Source organism: Lynx canadensis, chromosome B3, assembly GCF_007474595.2.
Source record: "Lynx canadensis isolate LIC74 chromosome B3, mLynCan4.pri.v2, whole genome shotgun sequence".
NCBI classification, from domain to species: domain Eukaryota; kingdom Metazoa; phylum Chordata; class Mammalia; order Carnivora; family Felidae; genus Lynx; species Lynx canadensis.
Window position 1 is genome coordinate 681,819 of NC_044308.2, and position 19,983 is coordinate 701,801.

General features: G+C 64.5%; 1 protein-coding gene and 1 pseudogene across 1 annotated transcript in view; both read right to left on the minus strand.

Moving 5' to 3' along the window:
- RASGRF1 (Ras protein specific guanine nucleotide releasing factor 1) overlaps window positions 1-19,983 on the minus strand; it is an 89,794-nt gene that overhangs the window by 19,392 nt on the left and 50,419 nt on the right. Inside the window, exons 6-13 of the mRNA XM_030318532.1 lie at window positions 19,459-19,538; window positions 17,633-17,826; window positions 14,616-14,725; window positions 11,565-11,683; window positions 9,726-9,886; window positions 6,556-6,619; window positions 4,626-4,762; window positions 2,463-2,545 (exon numbers count right to left, since the gene is read on the minus strand). Of these exons, the coding sequence (XP_030174392.1) occupies window positions 2,463-2,545; window positions 4,626-4,762; window positions 6,556-6,619; window positions 9,726-9,886; window positions 11,565-11,683; window positions 14,616-14,725; window positions 17,633-17,826; window positions 19,459-19,538 (948 nt within the window). The remainder of the gene's footprint in view (window positions 1-2,462; window positions 2,546-4,625; window positions 4,763-6,555; window positions 6,620-9,725; window positions 9,887-11,564; window positions 11,684-14,615; window positions 14,726-17,632; window positions 17,827-19,458; window positions 19,539-19,983) is intronic.
- On the minus strand, window positions 9,027-9,173 carry LOC115517517 (annotated as a pseudogene).

The following is a 19,983-nucleotide window of genomic DNA, read 5'->3' on the forward strand; positions in this document are numbered from 1 at the left end:
GGACCCTCCTGACTCACAGTCTGATGTGGGGACCGTGCCAGAAACGCAGGCTTGTGTGGGACATACACGGGGACTGTCCCCTGGCCGCCACGGATCCCCACTCGCTTCCTGTCAGAGTGGCGGCCGGGGGAGCCCGTCCCCACCCGGGGCAGCCCTAAGAGCCACAGAGGAAATCCCGACTCCGCCTGTCCCCTCGCCCCCCATTCACGGCGCACGGCACCGCGTTGTTTACGAAAGCCCACCTGTGCTAGAAAACATGAGAAAACACACGAGGAGGGCAGGCGAACGAGCAAACAGCGTGCAACACGGTGGACACACGCTCGCTGAGGATGGAAGGACCGAGCGGGCACCAGACGCTCACGACACAGTCGGCACGAGGCACAGGAACACTCAGTGTGAACGCCTGGCCACGCCCACTCTGGCCCCCCCCCCCCCCCCCCCCCCCCCCCCGGCCTGGAAACACAGGGTGCCGGACACAGCTCGTGCTCTGCTGGCCCAGGACCCCGCTGTGGGGCCACCTGGGCCGGCTTGTCGCCGACCCATCGGCAGGGAAGGCTGCTGGGGCCAGGGCAGGACGGTGACACCCCGTAAACCAGGTGCCACACCAGTGGCTCACTGTGTTCATGTGTTTTTTCATTTAGAAAATTAAAAGTAAATGTTTAGAGACAGAGCGTGAGCAGGGGAGGGGCAGAGAGAGGGAGACGCGGAATCCGAAGCAGCTCCAGGCTCCGAGCCGTCAGCACAGAGCCCGGCGCGGGGCTCGGACCCATGAGCCGCAAGATCGTGACCTGAGCCGAAGTCGGACGCTTCACTGACGGAGACCCCAGGTGCCCCTGTGTCTCACTGGGCTTAGAACAGACGCGCTGCACCGTTCGACTGGCTGTGAACGCAGCCGCCACTCCCGTGCAGGCCGCCACCTCCACGACGCGTCCTCTCCCCCCCACTCAGCCCCACGGGGTGATTCATCGTCACCAACACACATGGGCCTTCCTGCCTCTGCACCTTCGCTCATGCTGTTCCCTCCTCCCAGAGCGCCCTTCCCCGCCACTACCCTCACGGTCAGCTCTGATGTCCCCTCTCAGGGGCGTCTCGCCCACTGCGCCAGGTGACATCGCCACTAGACGTCTGGCCCCTCCAGCGCCCCCCCGACTCCGCCTCTGACTCACGGCGCTGTCTCATCACTTCCCGCGCGCGTCTCTCACTGCAGGGTGAGCACAGAGCACGTCTGATCGCCGCTGCTCCCACGTTCTCGCAGGACCGCCCACCGTGGCCGCTCCCCCTGGAGCCTGGGGGCTGTGTGCCCTCGGCACGTCCCTTCCGTTTGGACGTTCCCTTCACTCTGTCACTATTTTCACCTTCACAGGCGACACTCGCTCGCTTCTGCAGCCTCAAGAGGCGTCCTGGGCAGACGAGTGGGCTTCCGCTCCGTGTTCAGCCTTAATTCCGCGTGATTTTAACTTGCTCGTGGAAACAGCCCTCCCTTTTGTCTCGTCGCATCAGAGAGCACAGGTTGGGTCAGCAAGCTGCTGCGCTGGGCCCTCCGAGAGCGGGCTGACGGGGAACGCGGCTCAGGACGCAGGCTCAGGCACACCCGAGCTTCCCCGAGCGGGCCGTCGGAGGCGTCTACGCTCACTGCAGGACCACCACCAGCTCTCTGCACGTAAAGGATAAACACGCACCTCCTCGGACCCCCAGCAACACAAATCCAGGAGGTATCGCCATCTCCCGCTTGCGCAAAGCCCGAGCTCGGAAACGTGACGTCACCGTCCGTCGTGACACACGGAGCCGGGGCTGGGGACCGGGATGCTGCCCTCACGTTCACACCTTCCTCGGGCTCCGCTGGCCCCCGCTGTGCCGTCACGGAGCTGAACGCCACCTCCCGGGGTCGCCCGGACGCTCAGCAGACCTTGCGCGCACGACCCTGCCTGGGCTTCCCCGGCCCCGTGCGCACAGAGGCGCCTTCACGCCAGGGCTGAAGCATGCGCCCAAGGCCCCCGGAGTGTCAGGGACCCGCGGGCCGCTGCCAGGATGGGGCAGGAGGAGGGTGAGGCCAGGGGCCGGGGGAGGAGCAGGCCCAGTGGCCAGGGAGGTCGGACGGTGTGGCCTGCGGCCCCCTCGCCCCTGCACCTGCTGAGACAAACACCGTGGCCCCGCGGCCCGTGTTTCTGCAGTGTTCTCATTTCGTAATTAGAAGAAGAAAAATAGCCACTTGAAAAAAAAAAGGCAGCACGAAGCTTCACCTGTGCCGTCGTTTAAACAGCCTGCCACGAAAATCCACATTTTATGAAACAGAAACTAAGCCAAAGCCATCGTCCAAACAGACGTTAAGTCAAAACCAACAAGCAGGCAGACACCCCCAAACCGCACAGACGTGGCCCAGCACCCCGGGGAGGCCCAGCGGCCAGCCGTCCCGGTGCCCCTGCTGCTGCCCGGGCCGCAAGCAGGCTCTGGCGGGCACTTACTTGATCATCTGCGGCACGGTGACCTTGGAATTCTCCTCAAACGCGTTCATCATGAGGCCGTTGCAGCGGATGTTGTCCACACACTGGAATCAGGGAGGCCCAGGGTCAGAGCCCGGCCGCCGCCGAGGGGGCGGCCGGCGTGCCCAGCCTGACGCGGGGTCCTCGCGCGCCTGAGGGTGTCGTGCAGGCACGGGCGGGTGGGGCACAGCCTTCCTTTGCCGCGTCTGGAGGTCAGCTCCCCTTCCGTGACCTTTGGGGGATGGCCTGACCTCGCTGGGCCTCCTGCCCCTGACTTCAAAGCGGGGACGATGACTCCTACGCAGCCAGATTGTTCGCAAGAGGAGGCGCCTGACCTGGAGGGTCTGTCGCTGACCTCTGGGGTCTAGCGTGAAGGGCGAGGTCAGAGCCACGGTCGTCGGGGTCCCCCTGCCGGAGGCTGGCCCCCTACGCCCCTGAGTGCGCGTGCTGTCCTGCACCCCGGGTCCTCCAACCACCCTCGGCCAATGCTCTGAGGCCGCGGGCGGTTCCGTGGCCAAGCTCCCACCTCGGGCAGGGGGTGGTTAGGCTGCCTGCACAGGGGAAGACGCACTGACCTTTCAGCCTCTGGAAAATTCAAATCCATATTCTGTTTCGAAGAAGCAGCCCCCACCCAAATGAAAACACCTTTTTTCCGGGGGAGAGGGGGCGGGGAGGACTTTCTCCCTTCTCACTGCCCCCCTCCCCAAAACCTTCACATCTTTGCCATGGGAGGGTTTCCTCTCGGTTCAGAATCTCCTGGTTTTGAGGATGTGTGTGTGGAGGGGGCTCAAAGTCACCAGGAAGTTGGGAGAGGCTGGCACAGCAGGGACGGCCCTGCCCCCTGTGCTGGGGACCAGCGTCCGGTCAAGGCTGGGCCCCCAGATCTTTGGGGGGGGCTTTTATTTCTAAAAGTTTTAAATATTTATTTTTGAGAGAGAGAACAGTGTGTGAGCAGGCGAGGGGCAGAGAGAGAGGGAGACACAGAATCCGAAGCAGGCTCCAGGCTCTGAGCTGTCAGCACAGAGCCGGACGTGGGGCTCGAACCCACGAACCAGGAGATCATGACCTGAGCCGAAGTCGGAGGCTTAACTAATTGCGCCCTGGGAGGTGGGGGGGGGGGGTGGGACTTTCAGAGGAAGGTTCCTGTTCCCCGCACTGCCCAGCCCAGTGTCTCCACCCCGCTGCTCTTAGGCTGTCTTCAGCTCTGCCTCTACCAGCAACACCAAAACTCAGGGCGCCTGGCTGTGGACAGAGCTCCCCAGAGGCATGAGGGGGCCCGGGGATGGGCTGGGGGCCCTGACGCCTGCTGGGATCAGCACTCTTCCCTAGTGTCTGGTTTTCTGGGTTTCTCTGGGGCACACTGGGCTCCCAGAAAGAGCACACATCTACCACAGGTACCCTGTCCTGCCTCGTTCTTCCGGCATTTCCGGACGGGCAGCAAGCCAGGGAGCTGGGGGAGCGGGCGGTCGGGGGCGGGGGGCCCAGCATTAAAGAGAGCGGATCTCCAGCTTTGCCGTCCGTTGCTCCCCCACCCCGTGGAGGGCAGGCCGCAGGCAGACGGCCGGGGAGGGGTTCCTGGCTGCAGGGAGGGGCTGTACTAACCCACCGCCTGTCCTGGAGCCAGGGCGCAGACAGCCTCTTCCAGACTCCCATGTCCCAGACTCCCTGTCTGACTTCCAGACAGACTCTGCCTGGTGTCACAGGAGTCCGTGGCTTGCCGGCTCTGCTCACCCCTCCCTGGAAAGCCTGCGCTTTCCCTGCCGGCTGTGCTCACGGCCCTAACGCTTGGGCAGGCCCGATGGAGGCCGAGGCGCTCTGTGTAGCTGACCCGAGGCCGTGTGGGGCCTTTGGTCTCCAGCACCCCTGGGCTTAGGACGCTCAGACTTTTCTCGCTTACCAATGGCCCGGGGCATGTGCTAAAATGCACTTGCATCCGGTAAGTCTGCTGGGGCCTGGGGGCAGCTCAAAAACCTGGACTTTTAAAAACCACCGTAGCATGAGATCCAGGTGCCAAGGGTTCTCCTCCCACTCTGCCAACGTGAGGGCAGCACTTGGAGGGAACTCGTGTCTTTTCCTGGAGCACATGGAGCCCGTCCCCCCCGCTCTCCTCCCCTGCCACTCCCAGGAACAGGTGACCCTGCTCACCTGGCTGATGTCACTGGTCCACGCCGCCTTCTCCTGTCTGGACGAGGCCACCAGGATGACCGTGAAAGGCGGGGAATCCTTGGGCTCCACCCCGATCTTAAAATCCAAGTGGTCTATGTCTTGGCTGGACCCTTTGGCTTCCGGTTGGCAAAACACAGAGTTAGCATGAGTGGGGTCTCTCTGAGTCGGGAAACCTCTGACAAGGCCCTGTCTGTCTTACCCCCTGGAGGACAGTGGTGGTGGAGGGAGTGGGCACCTGGCCACTCGCTGTATCAGACATTCTCCCCTGCACTCCTGGGGGGAGGGGAGCCCCCTCGAGACGGACAAAGCAAGGACCTGGGCTGAGAAGCAGCTTACAACACGTGGGCGGTCCGGCAACAGAGCTGTGGGCACCCCCCTGCCCTTGTCACATCTCGGGGTAGCTGAGGTCACGAGTGATAACGTCCTGGAGACCCCCCGCAGGGCGGCAGCGAGGCCAGGACGAGAACGGCCTCGGGGCCGGGCCCTCCTGCCATCCCAGGGTGGTACCAGGCGGGGCTGGATGGGGGACTTCAGATCTCGCACTTTCACGGCCCCGACCAGACACTGAGCTCAGTGTGGACCTCCCCAAGAGCAAAGCGCCTTCTCTGCATTTTCATTACTGTTCTCCAGCTGGGAGCTTCCTTCAAGTCTTGGGAGCTGGAAGGCCGAGCTCACAGTTTAGGATGCCTTCACTGTGCCCTCGTGAACCGGGGAACCACTTGGTGGAACGACGCAGAAGCCCGGCTCTGTTCTGCGGTCGCTACGCGGCCGTGGGGGGCGCCCTTCCCGCCCCAGACGCGGACGCCCCCGTGCACGTCCAGAGACCACGTGGCGTCTCTGGGGCCCCCGTCCCTTCCAGTTGGGACCCTCCAGGATTTCAGGGTTTCCTGCTGGGCACAGGGGAGCCTGTTCCGTGTGGTGACGCGGGGAGGGGATGCCGGCGGGTCCTCTGAGAAGCGGGGTGCCCGCCTGTGAGCGAGGGTGCTGAGGGGGGCTGCACAGCGCAGGGCCTCTACCGCCCTTGGCCCCGGAGGGAAAGTGGCTTTGGGGCCTGACCACTGCACTGAAGCCTGGGCTTTCCCGTGGCCCAGCCGAGGCCACGACTGGAGAAGGTTCCGCGGCCAAGGACGCTCCAGACAGACCAAGCCTATGCTTCCCCCGGGGGCTGCCTGGCTCGGCTCCAGTGGACGTGCAGGGAAGGCACAGAGCCCTGCCACCGGGGCTGACCGGGGGCACGGGTCTGAGTGTGTGTGGACGAGGCTCCCGGCGCCTGGCAGACCCCCAGCCCGAGCCCCGGGCCCGGACCGGGATCCAAGGTGGCTCAGCCCTGTTCCGGCGCACCCCAGTCTGGGGAAGGGTGAAGACCCAGGGTCCTGTGCCCCGGGGGGGGCAGTGAAGAAGGGACACGAGGACCAACCTTAGCCCAATCAAGTGACACTAGTGACCCCACCCAGTAACCGAAAACAATGACCCCGTCCTCCAGGGATGCCGGGGAGGAAAATCCCACAGAGCCCTTCCCCCACAGCCGGGCAACCCCCCTTGCGTCCCCCCCTGCTGGTGCCACATGTCCCCGCACTTCCCACTGGAGGACAGAGCAGGCCCAGGGCCTCTCCGGCCTCTCGTGCGTGGCGCCCACGGACCTGTGCGTGGGGGTGCTCGGTGGACCCGTGCGTGGCACCTGTGGACGTGCTCGGTGGAGTGCAGTGACCCCAGACTGAACGGTGCCAACCACTCAGGGAGCCCGAAGAGTGTGGGAGGAACAAGGAAGTGGACCAAGGCCCTCCCACCGCGGGCCCGGCTTCCCTGGGTCCAAGAGCAGGACGTCCCCCGAGACACAGCGGGTCTGGGGTGGGTGAGAGTCTGTGGGGGCGGCCGTGCGCACGGGCACGTGTGCGGCCCCCAGCCCTACCTTCTTCCTCCGTGCTCTCTGGGTCCTCCAGCAAGGTGCAGTCGATGAGGGAGATGACCCCGTTCTGAAAGACAGCAGGGCCACCTCGAGTCACCAGGACACGGGCCGGTGAAGGGCCCCGGGACTGGGGCGTGGCACGGCCATACAAGCGCGAGGCTGTGTGCGTCACGTTCCGCGCGGGCACTCTGGTTCCCACGTGGAAGGACGTGCTCTTCGCATCGGGGCCCCCACGAAGCAGATCAGGCGGGACTGTCTCGGGGGCTTTCCAGGGACGAGGGTCAAGGGTGGGTGGGGCGGGGGCTGCGGAATCCCCGATTCCGGGCTGAGACTCCACGTCTGCAGCCTGGACACGGGTTTACCGGACTCCGCACACGTCTCGTTCTGATTTTACAGATGAGGAGACGAGATCGGAGACGGGGATCACGCCTGAGGTCACCCGGACGCTTAGAGCTGGGGTCGCAACCTACTGGTTGCCCGTTATCGGGGGCATCTGGGTCCCTGAGAGTGGGAGCACCTCCACGCATCGGATGCCCCGGCACTGTGGTGAACAGGGACCACAGCCGCGGGTGCAGGATGCCGACGCCCCCCTCCCCCCCCCCCCCCCCACCGAGCTGAGGTCCACTCCCCTCCCTGCCAAGTGCGGGCCGGACTCGGTCACCTGTGTCTCAGATGCTGTGCGCCTGTGGGAGCCACAGCCCCCTGCTTGCTCTGCGGGGGTCCCTGGGACCACGTGTTCTGGGGGAGCCACAGCAGGAAGGCTGGTACAGCGGGAGAGCTCAGCCTGGACTCCAGCTCGAGAGACCCCGGGCCCCACCGCCCAGCCGGGGGCTCCAAGCCTCCTCACTCAGAAGCTGAGACCTTGGATGTGGGTAATCTGTCCCACGGGGCGGATAAGTGGGTAAGTAACGTAATAACTGATGGCAACAGAGACGCTGGCCACACATTCAATCTCCACACAGGTGTTTGCAGGGACGGCAGCCCGGGGGGCAGGGGGACCGGAGGGGGCATCGGGGTGTCCCCAATCCTGGGTTCTGCTTCTCGCTTTTTGCTGCTCGGTGGCCTCGGGCGAGCCCCGGGCTTGACCATCTGTAAAGCCCCATCTAGCTCTGACGTGCTCTTCTGGAAGACCTTAGGGTAGTTTCACAGCTTGACTTTGAGCCTGTAGTTCAAGGACACAGACTCTGGAGCCAGACTGCCGGCCTGGGACCAAATCCCCGCTCTGCCGCTTGCGGGCTTCTAGACGCCTCAGGTCCTTTATCCGTAAAACGGGGAAGTAACTGTATCGGCTTCAGCGGGTCGTTCCAGGAGTGGAGGGTGCGCACTTGGGGGAGTGCCTGGCCCGCGGTAACGCTTACGCAAGGGCTCGCTACCGCGAGTATCGTCACAAGTTCACGACCACGTAACTGAAAGTGACGACGACGGTTACCCGCCGAGCAGGTCCTGCGTCCCAGGCACCACGCCACGCCCTTGCTTCACGCTCACGGCATCCCCGAGGGACGCGTTTTCACCCCCATCGCGCAGATGGATTAACCGAGGCCTGGTGAGGCACCTGCTGGCAGGAGCGGGTGCTGGGACTTGACGAGCATCTCCGTGCTCCTTATGAGAAAAACTTTAAAAGCCCGAACAAACACCCCCAACCAAAATACGACAAAGGGAAAGACACGTGCTTTCGGGCAGCGTCTCCAGTTCGACCTGCCCCGCTGACCCCCGCCTGCAGGAAACGTCCCCCCAGCCCAACAGAGATCCTCAGCCGAGACTCCGGAGCTAATGAATACGGACAGCTCTCCCTGACCCGGAGTTCGGTTGAAACTGGAGCGTTCGCCGTAAGCTGACTTCCCCTCGTGCAGCCAAACGGCCGATTTATGCACGTGTCAACATAAGCGGTGCGTTCCCCGCAGCCACAGTGTCTCGTAGCGTCTCTGTGCGTTCTGGGCCAGGCATCCCGGGTCTGGAAGAGTGGCTTGTCCGAGGCTCTGGCTTAATCGAGGGCACCTTCCGGCCTTTTCTAGGCCGCCGCCGCGTGTTCAGACCCGAGACCCTCCGAAGCGCGCTTCCCTGGGAGACCGTGGTTCACAAGTGCTCTGCCTCGACCGGGAAGATGCGCCCCCACCGCCAGCTGCTTGCGCCTCTGCAGGGCCTCTGGTGAGGATGGTCACCCCTGCTTTGCAGACAGGGAACTGAGGGAGAGACGGGCAGGGGCAGTTCTGGGCTGTTCCAGGCTCTCGTGCGTGTGAGAGACTGAGTCGGGGCCAGGTCCTGAACTCGGGGCAGTGAGATAAGCAATGTGCCAAGGAGGGTGCAGGCTGACAGCAGGTGGCACCTGAGTAGCCACGAAGGACAGGAAGGCGGTCTTCCAGGGGAGAAAGGAGGGGACAGCATGAGCCAAGGCCCTGTGGTCTGTGAAGGAGCAAGAGGCGTTTGAGGTGCTGATTCCCCGTCACCTTTGCCCTCTGTGACTACTTAATTGTCCCAGGGAGGCGGAGTGCAGTCCCCCACGACCACACTGTCGAGTTCCCCTCGTTTGGGGAAATTGCAGGGTCAGCACATCCGTGTGGCGGGTAAGTCTCCCCCTGGGAAAACCACCTCCGCGATCACGGCATCCCCCTGCCAGTGAGCATTCCCCCTTGCTTTGGGGACGGGCCGATCAGCAGAGCGCGTGCCGTCTCCTGCAGGGCCGCGGGGTCCCGAGGACGGCCCTTCGTGTCTGCTCTCCTGCTGGCACGTCGTGCCTGGGGTGCCCCGCGTGCCGCTGTGCGAGCTCCTCCTGAGAGGAGGCTCTGGGCGCTGCTCCGGCCTCAGCAGGTGCCGTCCTCCACCCGGCCCCTCATACGCACACACGCACACACACTAGCAGACGCATGCACACGCACACACGCGCACACACACGCACGCCTCTCAGCGGTTTGTCTAGACCCCCGGGCCCTCTGCCCTGGCACCAGCGGTCGGGGGCTCCTCTGGGGGTCCTGACACACGCTCCCGTGTTCCCCATGATTTCTCCAGCAGAAAACCCGGCTGTGTCCAGCTCTCTCCGACCCGCTCGTCAGACCAGCACACACGTGTGCACTCTCATGTGTCCGATCCCCGGCCCGCCGTCTGGGCCCCAGGTCAGGGTCAGCCGGGCCCCCGTGGTGGTGCCCGCCACGAGCCTCTGCAGCCCCCGCAGCCCTCACCTTGGTCAGGTGCAGTTTCCCGCCAGAGCCCCTGGTGCAGATGATGAGATGCTTGGAGAACAAGAAACACTGTCGCTCGCCCTCTTTCTTCAGGGACAGAGACCCCAGGCGGCCCCTGGTGATCTTGCCCTTCTCAGACATGGGCACCTGGATGAGGGAGCCTGTAGGTGGAGGGCAGACCCTGAGCCCACCTCCCAGAGCCACGCCTGCCGCCGGCCAGCTCTCAGGTGGGTCACGATGCCGGGAGGGGGGAGTCCCAGGTCCTGGTAGCAGGTGCACCCCGGACGCGCTCTCAGCCCCGTCAGCCAGTCCCTGCAGGACCCCTCGGCCCCCTGCCGGGGCCCCGGCAAGTGGAGGAGCCTCCAGGACAGGTCCCCCGTGGCGGGAATGCAGGGCTGGGTGGGGGTGGGGGCAGCACACGTGGGGAGCCGGCTCTAGAGCAGAAGGGTCAGCACCAGGCACAGCCCCGCGGCCATGGCAGACATGAGTGCTCAGGCATAGCATGCCGGCCCCGTCCCTGACACCGTGTGCGGGAGGCCACTCCCGGGCAGGGCCATGGCGGGGAAGAAGCCACCTGCTGCCCCTGCTCCTGCCCCACACGTCCCTCCTCCCCCTCCCCCCCCCCCCCGGGCCTTCCGTCGGTCAGGCACCTGCCCGGCACTCTTCTGCGCTCCCTCCTCGCTCATCTCGTTACCTGTGGCTCCGAGTGCCGCTCCTTGGCAGGAAAGCCCCTCCTTTCCACCTCGTGAACTCCTATTTGTGCTTCCCTCCCAGGAAGGCCTGCCCGACTCCCCTCACCCTGCCTCCCGCCCCGTCCGGCGCTGCCTGGAGCCCCGTCCTGCGTCTGTCTCCTCAGGATCCCCTGCACTGTCCGCTCCTGGAGGGGGGACCGGCCTGCTCTCTGGGTGTCCCTGGAGCCCAGCGTTGGCCCGGCATGAACGAGGCAGGCGCCGGTGCTAGATGTGTGATGAACGAGTGAGAAACGGCTTCTGGTCCCCCCCCCCCCCCCCCCCCCCCCCCGGTTCCAGGCCCAGCATAGCCCCACGGGAGAGGAGGAAGCACTTTGCTCGGGGAACGGAGCAGATTCCTGGTCTGCGGGGACGCTGCCCGTGCCAGGAGGGGCCGTTCTTTGGCCACCGCAGCGTAGGCCCGGCACCGCCCAACTCAGGCAGGGTGGACGGGGGAGGGGCACGGGGGTCACACGGGGCCTTAGAGTAAAACTCCAAGCTGAGGACACCTGCAGGGCCAGCTGCCCAGGCTGCAGGAGGTGTGGGCAGCTCTCCCTCTGGCCAGAGAGGCCCAGGGCCGGACGGAGGGACCTCTGACACGGGCGAGCACAAGCCGGTCCCCACGGGACGTGGGCTCTGGGTGGGACAACCCTCAGAAGCACCGAGGCCCCAACGTCCTGGCACCAGCAGCCAGCCCCCCGCCCCGCCGGCCCTCAGTGGGGCTGCACCTCCCAGGCGAGGAAAGGGAGCCACTGTGAACGTGACCGTCCCCGAGAGGCCGAGGACACGGGCACTGAGCCACACCGCCTTCCTCGGGGCTGGGAATGCTAGATTCAGGCCTGTCCGCACCTGCCCTCGTCCTCTGCTCCCTACTCTCTCCCCAGAACGTGGTGTCCGTGTTCACGGGGACACACGGCAGACCGGGCCGCCTGGGAAGGAGTGTGTTAACCTCTGGGGAAAAGGGACCCGGAGGCCAACGGTGTCTGCGTCTGCAGGTGTGGGTACGACGTCCACAGGCCTCCAGCGGCCCCGAGACACTCAGCAGACATGCCGTTTGGAGGTGTCCCTGGGGCTGCCTGGGGCGGGGGAGGGCAGGGCACAGGGGACGTACCTTGTCTCACGAAAGTCTGGCTGGTGTCCAGCAGGATTTCACAGCCTTCGATAATCATGCGCTCGATGGCTAGATTTTTCCGGATGTTCTCTGTCTCGCTCACCTCGTCATGCATTACCCTGCAGGGACAGGAAATAAGTCAGAGGCACAAGGAGGGAATGGCCAGGCCTCTGGCAGCCCTAGCAGGAAAGCCCGGCCCCTGGATTCTCTGAGCCTGCAGTCACGAAGGGGGAGAGGGCATGCATTTATCAAGTGCCCGCTGTGTGCAGGACGCTTGACAGGCACGATCTCATTTTATTCTTCTGGAAACCCACGCAGGCAAATGTTCTTATTTCAGAGAAAAGGAAATGGAGATTAACAACTAGGAAGCAAGTGTGTCTGATCTAAAAGTCTGGCCCATGTGGAACAAACAGACGGCAGACTGTGGAGGAAGATGGGAGCATAGCAAACGTCCCTTGTTCGCTGTTCCGGCCCATGTGCCCCTGCTGGCCTTATTTCCATCCACAGGACAAACCATGTTCACCTCTGCCTCAGGGCCTTTGCACTTGCTAGTCTTTCCTTTAATGCTCTTTATATGGTTGTTTCCTTAATGTTGTTTGGGTTCTGGACTTAGTTTTGGGGTGCCAGCAACCCAGCTGGCTCAGGGGAAGCCTGACTTGAGTCCGCAGGCTCCAGCCCATCGGGGAGGGAAGCAGGACAAGCCGGCCATTATTCTGAGACTCTGGGTGTCTCTCTTCTTTGTCCTGTTCTGACCGCAGTGGCGCCCATCCTCTCCAGGGGGTGGCGCCATTTACCTGCTTTTAAATAAGCTTTGCAGAAAAGGGGGCCGTGAGTTTCCGGGAGGTCAGGAAGGTGACAGGTAAGTTTGGGGAGGGGTCTGGAAAAAGCGCCCACGTACTCCAGGAGAGGCACAAAGCCCCGTTGTGTCTGATTCCACAACTAGGAAGCCAAGAGGGAAGGTCAGTGCGTGTGGTTTAAAGCCCGAACCCAAGACAGCGGGAGGGGCGGCCCGTGGAAGCCGCACGGTGCTGAGCGGTGAGTCCACTTCTGTCCTGAGCCGGCCGGAGGGGAGGACCCTGGGGCGAGGACGGGGGATGATGCACTCCACGCGCTGACCCTGCGTCTGGCGCACGGCCCGCACTTCAGCAAAGGGCAGCGGTCACTGACCACAGGTCCCTGAACGCGTATTTCTATCCGTTTCTTCTTCTGGTTATCAGACGGGGCGTGTGGCCGGGCCTCGGTGTCCCCGCGATGCTGTCCTCAGAGCCCAGGCCCCAGCCCTCCTCCGGGAGGGACCGGTTGGGCTGTGCTGGTGCCCCGGAAGGGATTCAGCAGCCAAGGGTAACAGGAACCTGGTTTTTTTTTTTTTTTTTGCTGAAGGTGCGGATTCTCCTGGGAGAGGGCTGTATTTAGTGAAAAATAAGGGGTGATAACCAAGTAGCGAACTGGTCTTGTCGTCAGATAAACGCGAGGTGCAGCTGATCGGACCGTGCCAGCCCGGGGCCGGGGTCTGCGTCCGGGCGCAGGGGGCGCTTGGGGAAGGGCCGGGGTCTGCGTCCGGGCGCAGGCTGCACACGGCTGGAGGTGGTGCCTGCTTCTCTTGTGAGCCCAGCCAGTGAGGGCAGGGCCAGTCCTGGGGAGGGGTCTGTGAGCACAGCTCAGGGGGGCTGGAAGCTCTCCTCAGGGCCCCAGGCAGGGTGGGGGTGACAGGGCTGTTGCCATGGAGACAGGAAAGCTCCCTCCTGTGCGGTTAGGGCCTCGCTCGGGGCCCAGGTGCAGGTCACTGGCTGGGACAGAGGAAGAGCCGGCCAAGTGCTCAGGACGCCGGGGGAAGGGAGTCGGGGTCTCGGGCCAAACACCTCGACCTGCATGTGCCCCCTGGACCCCTGCCTGCACAGGCCGGGGTGCCCAGCAGTGACAAGGAGCCTCGCTGCCTCACGGGGGCCCCAAGGCTTCTCCTGGGGGAGGAACGTGCAGGGACAGCTCCCTGGGACTTGAAAGGACGGGGTGCCCACTCCCCAGTGGTTTTGTCTGTCTGAAGTCACGCCCTGAGGACACCCTCACCCCGCCCTGGACCAGCCCGTCCTCCCTCTGCCCGGCCGGCGGCCCCTCGTCAGCCTGGGGAAGCCTCTCAGGGCGCGAGTGGTTGATGGGGCCCACGCAGGACGGGGGCTCCACACCCTGCGGGCCGAGCCTCCTTTGCAGGGTTCAGGGCCCCTTGGGTCTGGGCTCCACGTGGTGCAGCCCCTGGGGCTCAGCCCTCAACCCTGGCGGTCTCACCGGCCTCCTGACAGGCCCGTCTCTGAGCTGGCGACCTCTGACCCCCAGACACAAGCGCCCTGCCCCCGCCCGTGCCTGCCTCTGTGCCATCCGTCTGTCTCAGGTCCAGCCCAGCCCCAGGGAGATTCCAAGAACAGGAAGGCTCCCCTCCAAACCGCCCTCCGCAGTCTCGTCCTGGCCACCGGCAGCCCCGGCCTCCTGTCCCTGCGGCTGCGCCTAAGTCGCCAGAGACACCTGCTGGTCACGGCCACCACCTGCCACCGGCCACCATCATCCATCTCCTGCCTGGGTGCAGGGGCATACGGGGGCCAAGGCGTTCGGACTGAGACCGGCGCCCAGGGTCCCGGGAGAGGGGTCAGCCCGCTCCTCCACGCTGGCCCCTTGGCTCCTGCCCGCGCAGAAGGCGGGCTCGCCGGCTTTGGAGATGGGGCGCGGCGGGGGGGGGGGCAGGGGTGGGGTCGCTGACCAGAGTCTCGGGCACGTGAAGCCACGGGGCTGACACGTTTACGCTGGAGGACAGAGCCAACGGCCCCTGTGGGTGCCCTTCCCCGGACCACCCACGCCGGGTACACACGGGCCACGCCATCCTGCCCGGTGCCCGCTCAGGCGCGAGCGTCGAACCGTCAGTCTGCCCGAGGGGCTCTGCCTCCCGCTGGCGGAGGCTGAGCCCCTTCCTCCCAACCCTGACCTGACCCTGACCCCGCCCCTGACCACCAGCTTTTACCAGCCGGGGTCGGAAGTGCCTGCTGGGGGCGCCCAGGGCCCGCTCACCTGGACAGCTCCTCCAGCTTGGATTTGGCATAGTCTAGGCTGTTCCGCTCCACGTGCTCATGAGGGGTGTGGGCCAGGAGCTCGTGCAGCGTCAGGATGTACCTGGGAATCTGTGGCGGGAAGGGGCGGGGGGCGGAGGCAGGGATGGGGAGACAGGGACAGGGAGACGCAGAGCAGTAGCACAGAAGGACAGAGAGAGGAGGAAAGAAGGGCCCTCAGCTGGGAGGACTCCCAGGAGCAGGGCCGGGGAGGGAACTGGCTGCACTCTGTCCCTTGCAGCGTCCCACGGAGGCTGGTGGGCTCGGGCCCCGTGGCAGGGCCTGCACCCGCCCAGAGAGCCCGCTCTGCGGCGCTGGATGGGGGGTACGGCCAGGCTCAGGGGCCAGCTCCCCATCGCCTGCCCCGGGCAGCCCCCACGCCCTGCAGGGCCAGGCCCCCTCCTCACTGTGGCCGCACTCGGCCACATCCCCCAGGCACCACTTGGACCATGAGGTAGGTGAGGAAGGTATCCAGCGCCTGGAACACGGGGGAGGTGACCTGGAACATGGGGGAGGAGGGGAAGGCGTCCAGCATCTGGAACACGGGGGAGGGGAAGGCGTCCAGCACCTGGAACACGGGGGAGGTGACCTGGAACATGGGGGAGGAGGGGAAAGTGTCCCGCACCTGGAACACGGGGGAGGAGGGGAAAGTGTCCCGCATCTGGAACACGGGGGAGGTGACCTGGAACACGGGGGAGGAGGGGAAGGTGTCCCGCATCTGGAACACGGGGGAGGAGGGGAAAGTGTCCAGCATCTGGAACACGGGGGAGGAGGGGAAAGTGTCCCGCATCTGGAACACGGGGGAGGAGGGGAAGGCGTCCAGCACCTGGAACACGGGGGAGGAGGGGAAAGTGTCCCGCATCTGGAACACGGGGGAGGTGACCTGGAACACGGGGGAGGAGGGGAAGGCGTCCCGCACCTGGAACACGGGGGAGGTGACCTGGAACACGGGGGAGGAGGGGAAGGTGTCCCGCATCTGGAACACGGGGGAGGAGGGGAAAGTGTCCAGCATCTGGAACACGGGGGAGGAGGGGAAAGTGTCCAGCATCTGGAACACGGGGGAGGAGGGGAAAGTGTCCCGCATCTGGAACACGCGGGAGGAGGGGAAGGCGTCCAGCACCTGGAACACGGGGGAGGTGACCTGGAACACGGGGGAGGAGGGGAAGGCGTCCAGCACCTGGAACACGGGGGAGGTGACCTGGAACATGGGGGAGGAGGGGAAAGTGTCCCGCACCTGGAACACGGGGGAGGAGGGGAAAGTGTCCCGCATCTGGAACACGGGGGAGGAGGGGAAAGCGTCCAGCACCTGGAACACGGGGGAGGAGGGGAGAGTGTCCAGCATCTGGAACACGGGGGAGGTGACCTGGAACACGGGGGAGGAGGGGAAGGTGTCCCGCATCTGGAACACGGGGGAGGTGACCTGGAACACGGGGGAGGAGGGGAAGGCGTCCAGCACCTGGAACACGGGGGAGGAGGGGAAAGTGTCCCGCATCTGGAACACGGAGGAGGGAAAGGCGTCCAGCACCTGGAACACGGGGGAGGAGGGGAAAGTGTCCCGCATCTGGAACACGGGGGAGGAGGGGAAAGCGTCCAGCACCTGGAACACGGGGGAGGAGGGGAAAGTGTCCAGCATCTGGAACACGGGGGAGGTGACCTGGAACACGGGGGAGGAGGGGAAGGTGTCCCGCATCTGGAACACGGGGGAGGTGACCTGGAACACGGGGGAGGAGGGGAAAGTGTCCCGCATCTGGAACACGGGGGAGGAGAGGAAGGCGTCCAGCACCTGGAACACGGGGGAGGTGACCTGGAACATAGGGGAGGAGGGGAAAGTGTCCCGCATCTGGAACACGGGGGAGGAGGGGAAAGTGTCCCGCATCTGGAACACAGGGGAGGAGGGGAAAGCGTCCAGCACCTGGAACACGGGGGAGGAGGGGAAAGTGTCCAGCATCTGGAACACGGGGGAGGTGACCTGGAACACGGGGGAGGAGGGGAAGGTGTCCCGCATCTGGAACACGGGGGAGGAGGAGAAGGCGTCCAGCACCTGGAACACGGGGGAGGAGGGGAAAGTGTCCCGCATCTGGAACACGGGGGAGGTGACCTGGAACACGGGGGAGGAGGGGAAGGTGTCCCGCATCTGGAACACGGGGGAGGAGGAGAAGGCGTCCAGCACCTGGAACACGGGGGAGGAGGGGAAAGTGTCCCGCATCTGGAACACGGGGGAGGTGACCTGGAACACGGGGGAGGAGGGGAAAGTGTCCCGCATCTGGAACACGGGGAGGTGACCTGGAACATGGGGGAGGAGGGGAAAGTGTCCTGCACCTGGAACACGGGGGAGGAGGGGAAAGTGTCCCGCATCTGGAACACGGGGGAGGAGGGGAAAGTGTCCCGCCTCTGGAACACGGGGGAGGAGGGGAAAGTGTCCCGCACCTGGAACACGGGGGAGGAGGGGAAAGTGTCCAGCATCTGGAACACGGGGGAGGAGGGGAAGGCGTCCAGCACCTGGAACATGGGGGAGGAAGGGAAAGTGTCCCGCATCTGGAACACGGGGGAGGAGGGGAAGGCGTCCAGCACCTGGAACACGGGGGAGGTGACCTGGAACACGGGGGAGGAGGGGAAGGCGTCCAGCACCTGGAACACGGGGGAGGTGACCTGGAACATGGGGGACGAGGGGAAAGTGTCCCGCACCTGGAACACGGGGGAGGAGGGGAAAGTGTCCCGCATCTGGAACACGGGGGAGGAGGGGAAAGTGTCCAGCATCTGGAACACGGGGGAGGTGACCTGGAACACGGGGGAGGAGGGGAAGGTGTCCCGCATCTGGAACACGGGGGAGGAGGGGAAAGTGTCCCGCATCTGGAACACGGGGGAGGAGGGGAAGGCGTCCAGCACCTGGAACACGGGGGAGGAGGGGAAATTGTCCCGCATCTGGAACACGGGGGAGGTGGCCTGGAACACGGGGGAGGAGGGGAAGGCGTCCAGCACCTGGAACATGGGGTAGGTGAGGAAGGTCTCCAGCGTCCTCTCCTCGCAGTCTGGCTTGGCCTCGTAGTGCTTCAGCAGCTTGTCGAAGTCCCGGTTCTGTTTGCAGTGCGCCAGGATCTGCAGGCTATACTGGTGGTTCCGCACGAACTCCTGGTAGATGTTCAGCATGGGCAGCAGGATGTCGAACAGGTCGGCTGCGGGGAAGGCGGGCTCAGCGGGGGGCGGGGGGCCGGGGCCCGGCTCAGACCCCAGCCCGGGGGTCCCGCCCCGGGGTGCCGCCGCCCTATCCAGGGCCGGATGGAGGGGCGCCGGGGCCACCTCCGAACCGCAGACTCGTGGAGACGGCCCGTCTGGCGTGGCCCCCGTGGGCCAGAGGGCCAGCAGCGGGGGCCCCCACCCCTTCGGGACGCCGCACACCCTGACGGCTCCCAGCTGGGAGGCCTGCCTGGAAGTGCTCTCTGCGGAGGGACGCGGCCTCGCCCAAGTCATGCTCGACCCGACGGCGGGCCCGGGTGGGGTGTGCAGGGGGGGGGCCCCCGCCTCAGTCTGTGACATCTCTGAATCACCCCAGCTCTGGAGTTTCTGTGGGGTCGGCCGAAGCCTCCGCTGTGACTGCCCCCTGCCCTGGCTCCCTCACCGTGTCGCACGAGGGCTCCCAGGAGGCCTCCCTCCTAGCCTGTCCCACCTGTGACACAAGTGATGGCCGAGGTCACGCGGGGACTCTGTGGCAGACGTGGAAGCAGGTCTCCTGACCGCATGTTCCACGGCTTCCTGCCACACCACACACCCACCCGAGCCCATCCCTTCCCCCACGTGTCCCTCCGTTCCCGTCTTTCCAGACCCGCTTCGGTGAGGTGGGTCCCGTGCCGGCCTCCTGCCCTCCCAGCCCCCCAAAGCCCAACCACTCTCCCTAGATCTCAACACTTGCCGGGTGGGATAGACCCGCCGAAACCGCTGCTCAACCCCGTTAAGAAAGAAAAGCATGCGTCCTGGTCATAAACTCTGGGCAGGGGCTGCTGGACGGGGCATTCCTCTGCCCAGTGGACGGCATCCTCGACTGGGAAGGACAGGAGGGGTGGCCCCCGTCTGTCCAGGCCGCTCTGATTTTGACCTTGGGGACAGTGGGGGTCTCTGACTTGAGAACACAAGAGAAAGCGCCTGCTCGGTCAGAGGCGTCCATGGCCCGAGGGCAGGGAAGCTTTGGGTCATTAATGCTACTTTTGGAAACTGATAGTAAGGAGAAGTCGTCACTGGCAGAGATCATTACTTCTGAGCCAGCAATGGGCACCGAAGCATTACGCACCCAGCAAAAAGGATGCTTCCAGAGTAAGAAAACACTGGTGCTGTGAAGTTAGGCAAAATAAATCAATAAAAATAAATAAAAATAAATACAACAGCAAGATTCAGAATCTAAATTCAGTATGTTTGCAATTATGTAAAATGGGGGAAAAAAACCCAAGGTCTCTGCATAGAAAAAAAATTGGAAGAAAACACACTGAAATGTTTATAGCACTTATCTTTGGAAGGAGAACGATGATTGATATTTTTAAACCTTTTCTACTTTTCTAGATTCTCGAATTTTCTCAAATGGGTACACAGATATTATTTTTAAAAGGGAAAAGTACAGAAGTACCTAAAAATACGCCGTTTCCTCCTAGAAATGCAGTTTTTGCCAACACGTGTGTTCTCTTCTCCCTCTGGGGGCTTCGGTGGGTTTCTGGGGGGGCTGCTCCAGGACGGAAGCACCACCGGCCCGGACGGCGGCCCCGGCGAGGGCCCTGGGGGGAGGTGGGCGGCCGGGGGCCCTGCGAGGGCCAGCTACTCACCCAGGACCAGCGTGGGCCAGCTGGAGATGCGGGCCTTCAGGCCCTGGTAGAAAATCTGGTGCAGGAACATGATGGTCTCGCTGAAAGGGGAAAGCGCGGGGTGAGCCCCGCCCCGGGGGGGGGGGTTCCCTGCCCCTCCAGGGCGCCGCGCCCCCGCCCCAAACCAGCCCCCCGAGGACCCTGCGGGGCTCTGGGAGCGAGCCCCTTTCTCCCCTGAGACCTCAGCGCAAACACCGTCAGCACGGACAGCGTCACCTGTGGGGCCCCGTGTGGGACGAACACCAGGACCCTTGTTAAAAAGCAACCGAGAATTTCGGCCTCAAGTGGGGGCCGCGCCCCGGGAGCCTGAACGCTGCACTGGCTCCCGGCCTCCCTGTGCCCCAAGTTCTCACCTGCTGGGAGCGCCCCCTGGGGACCCCTGGAGGAGCCCAGGGTCACACGGGGGCTCTGGTGGAGTAAAGGCCACCGAGGGATGTACAGAACAGGCTGTGGCCTCAGACCCACAGGAAGCAGGGCTGCACTCTG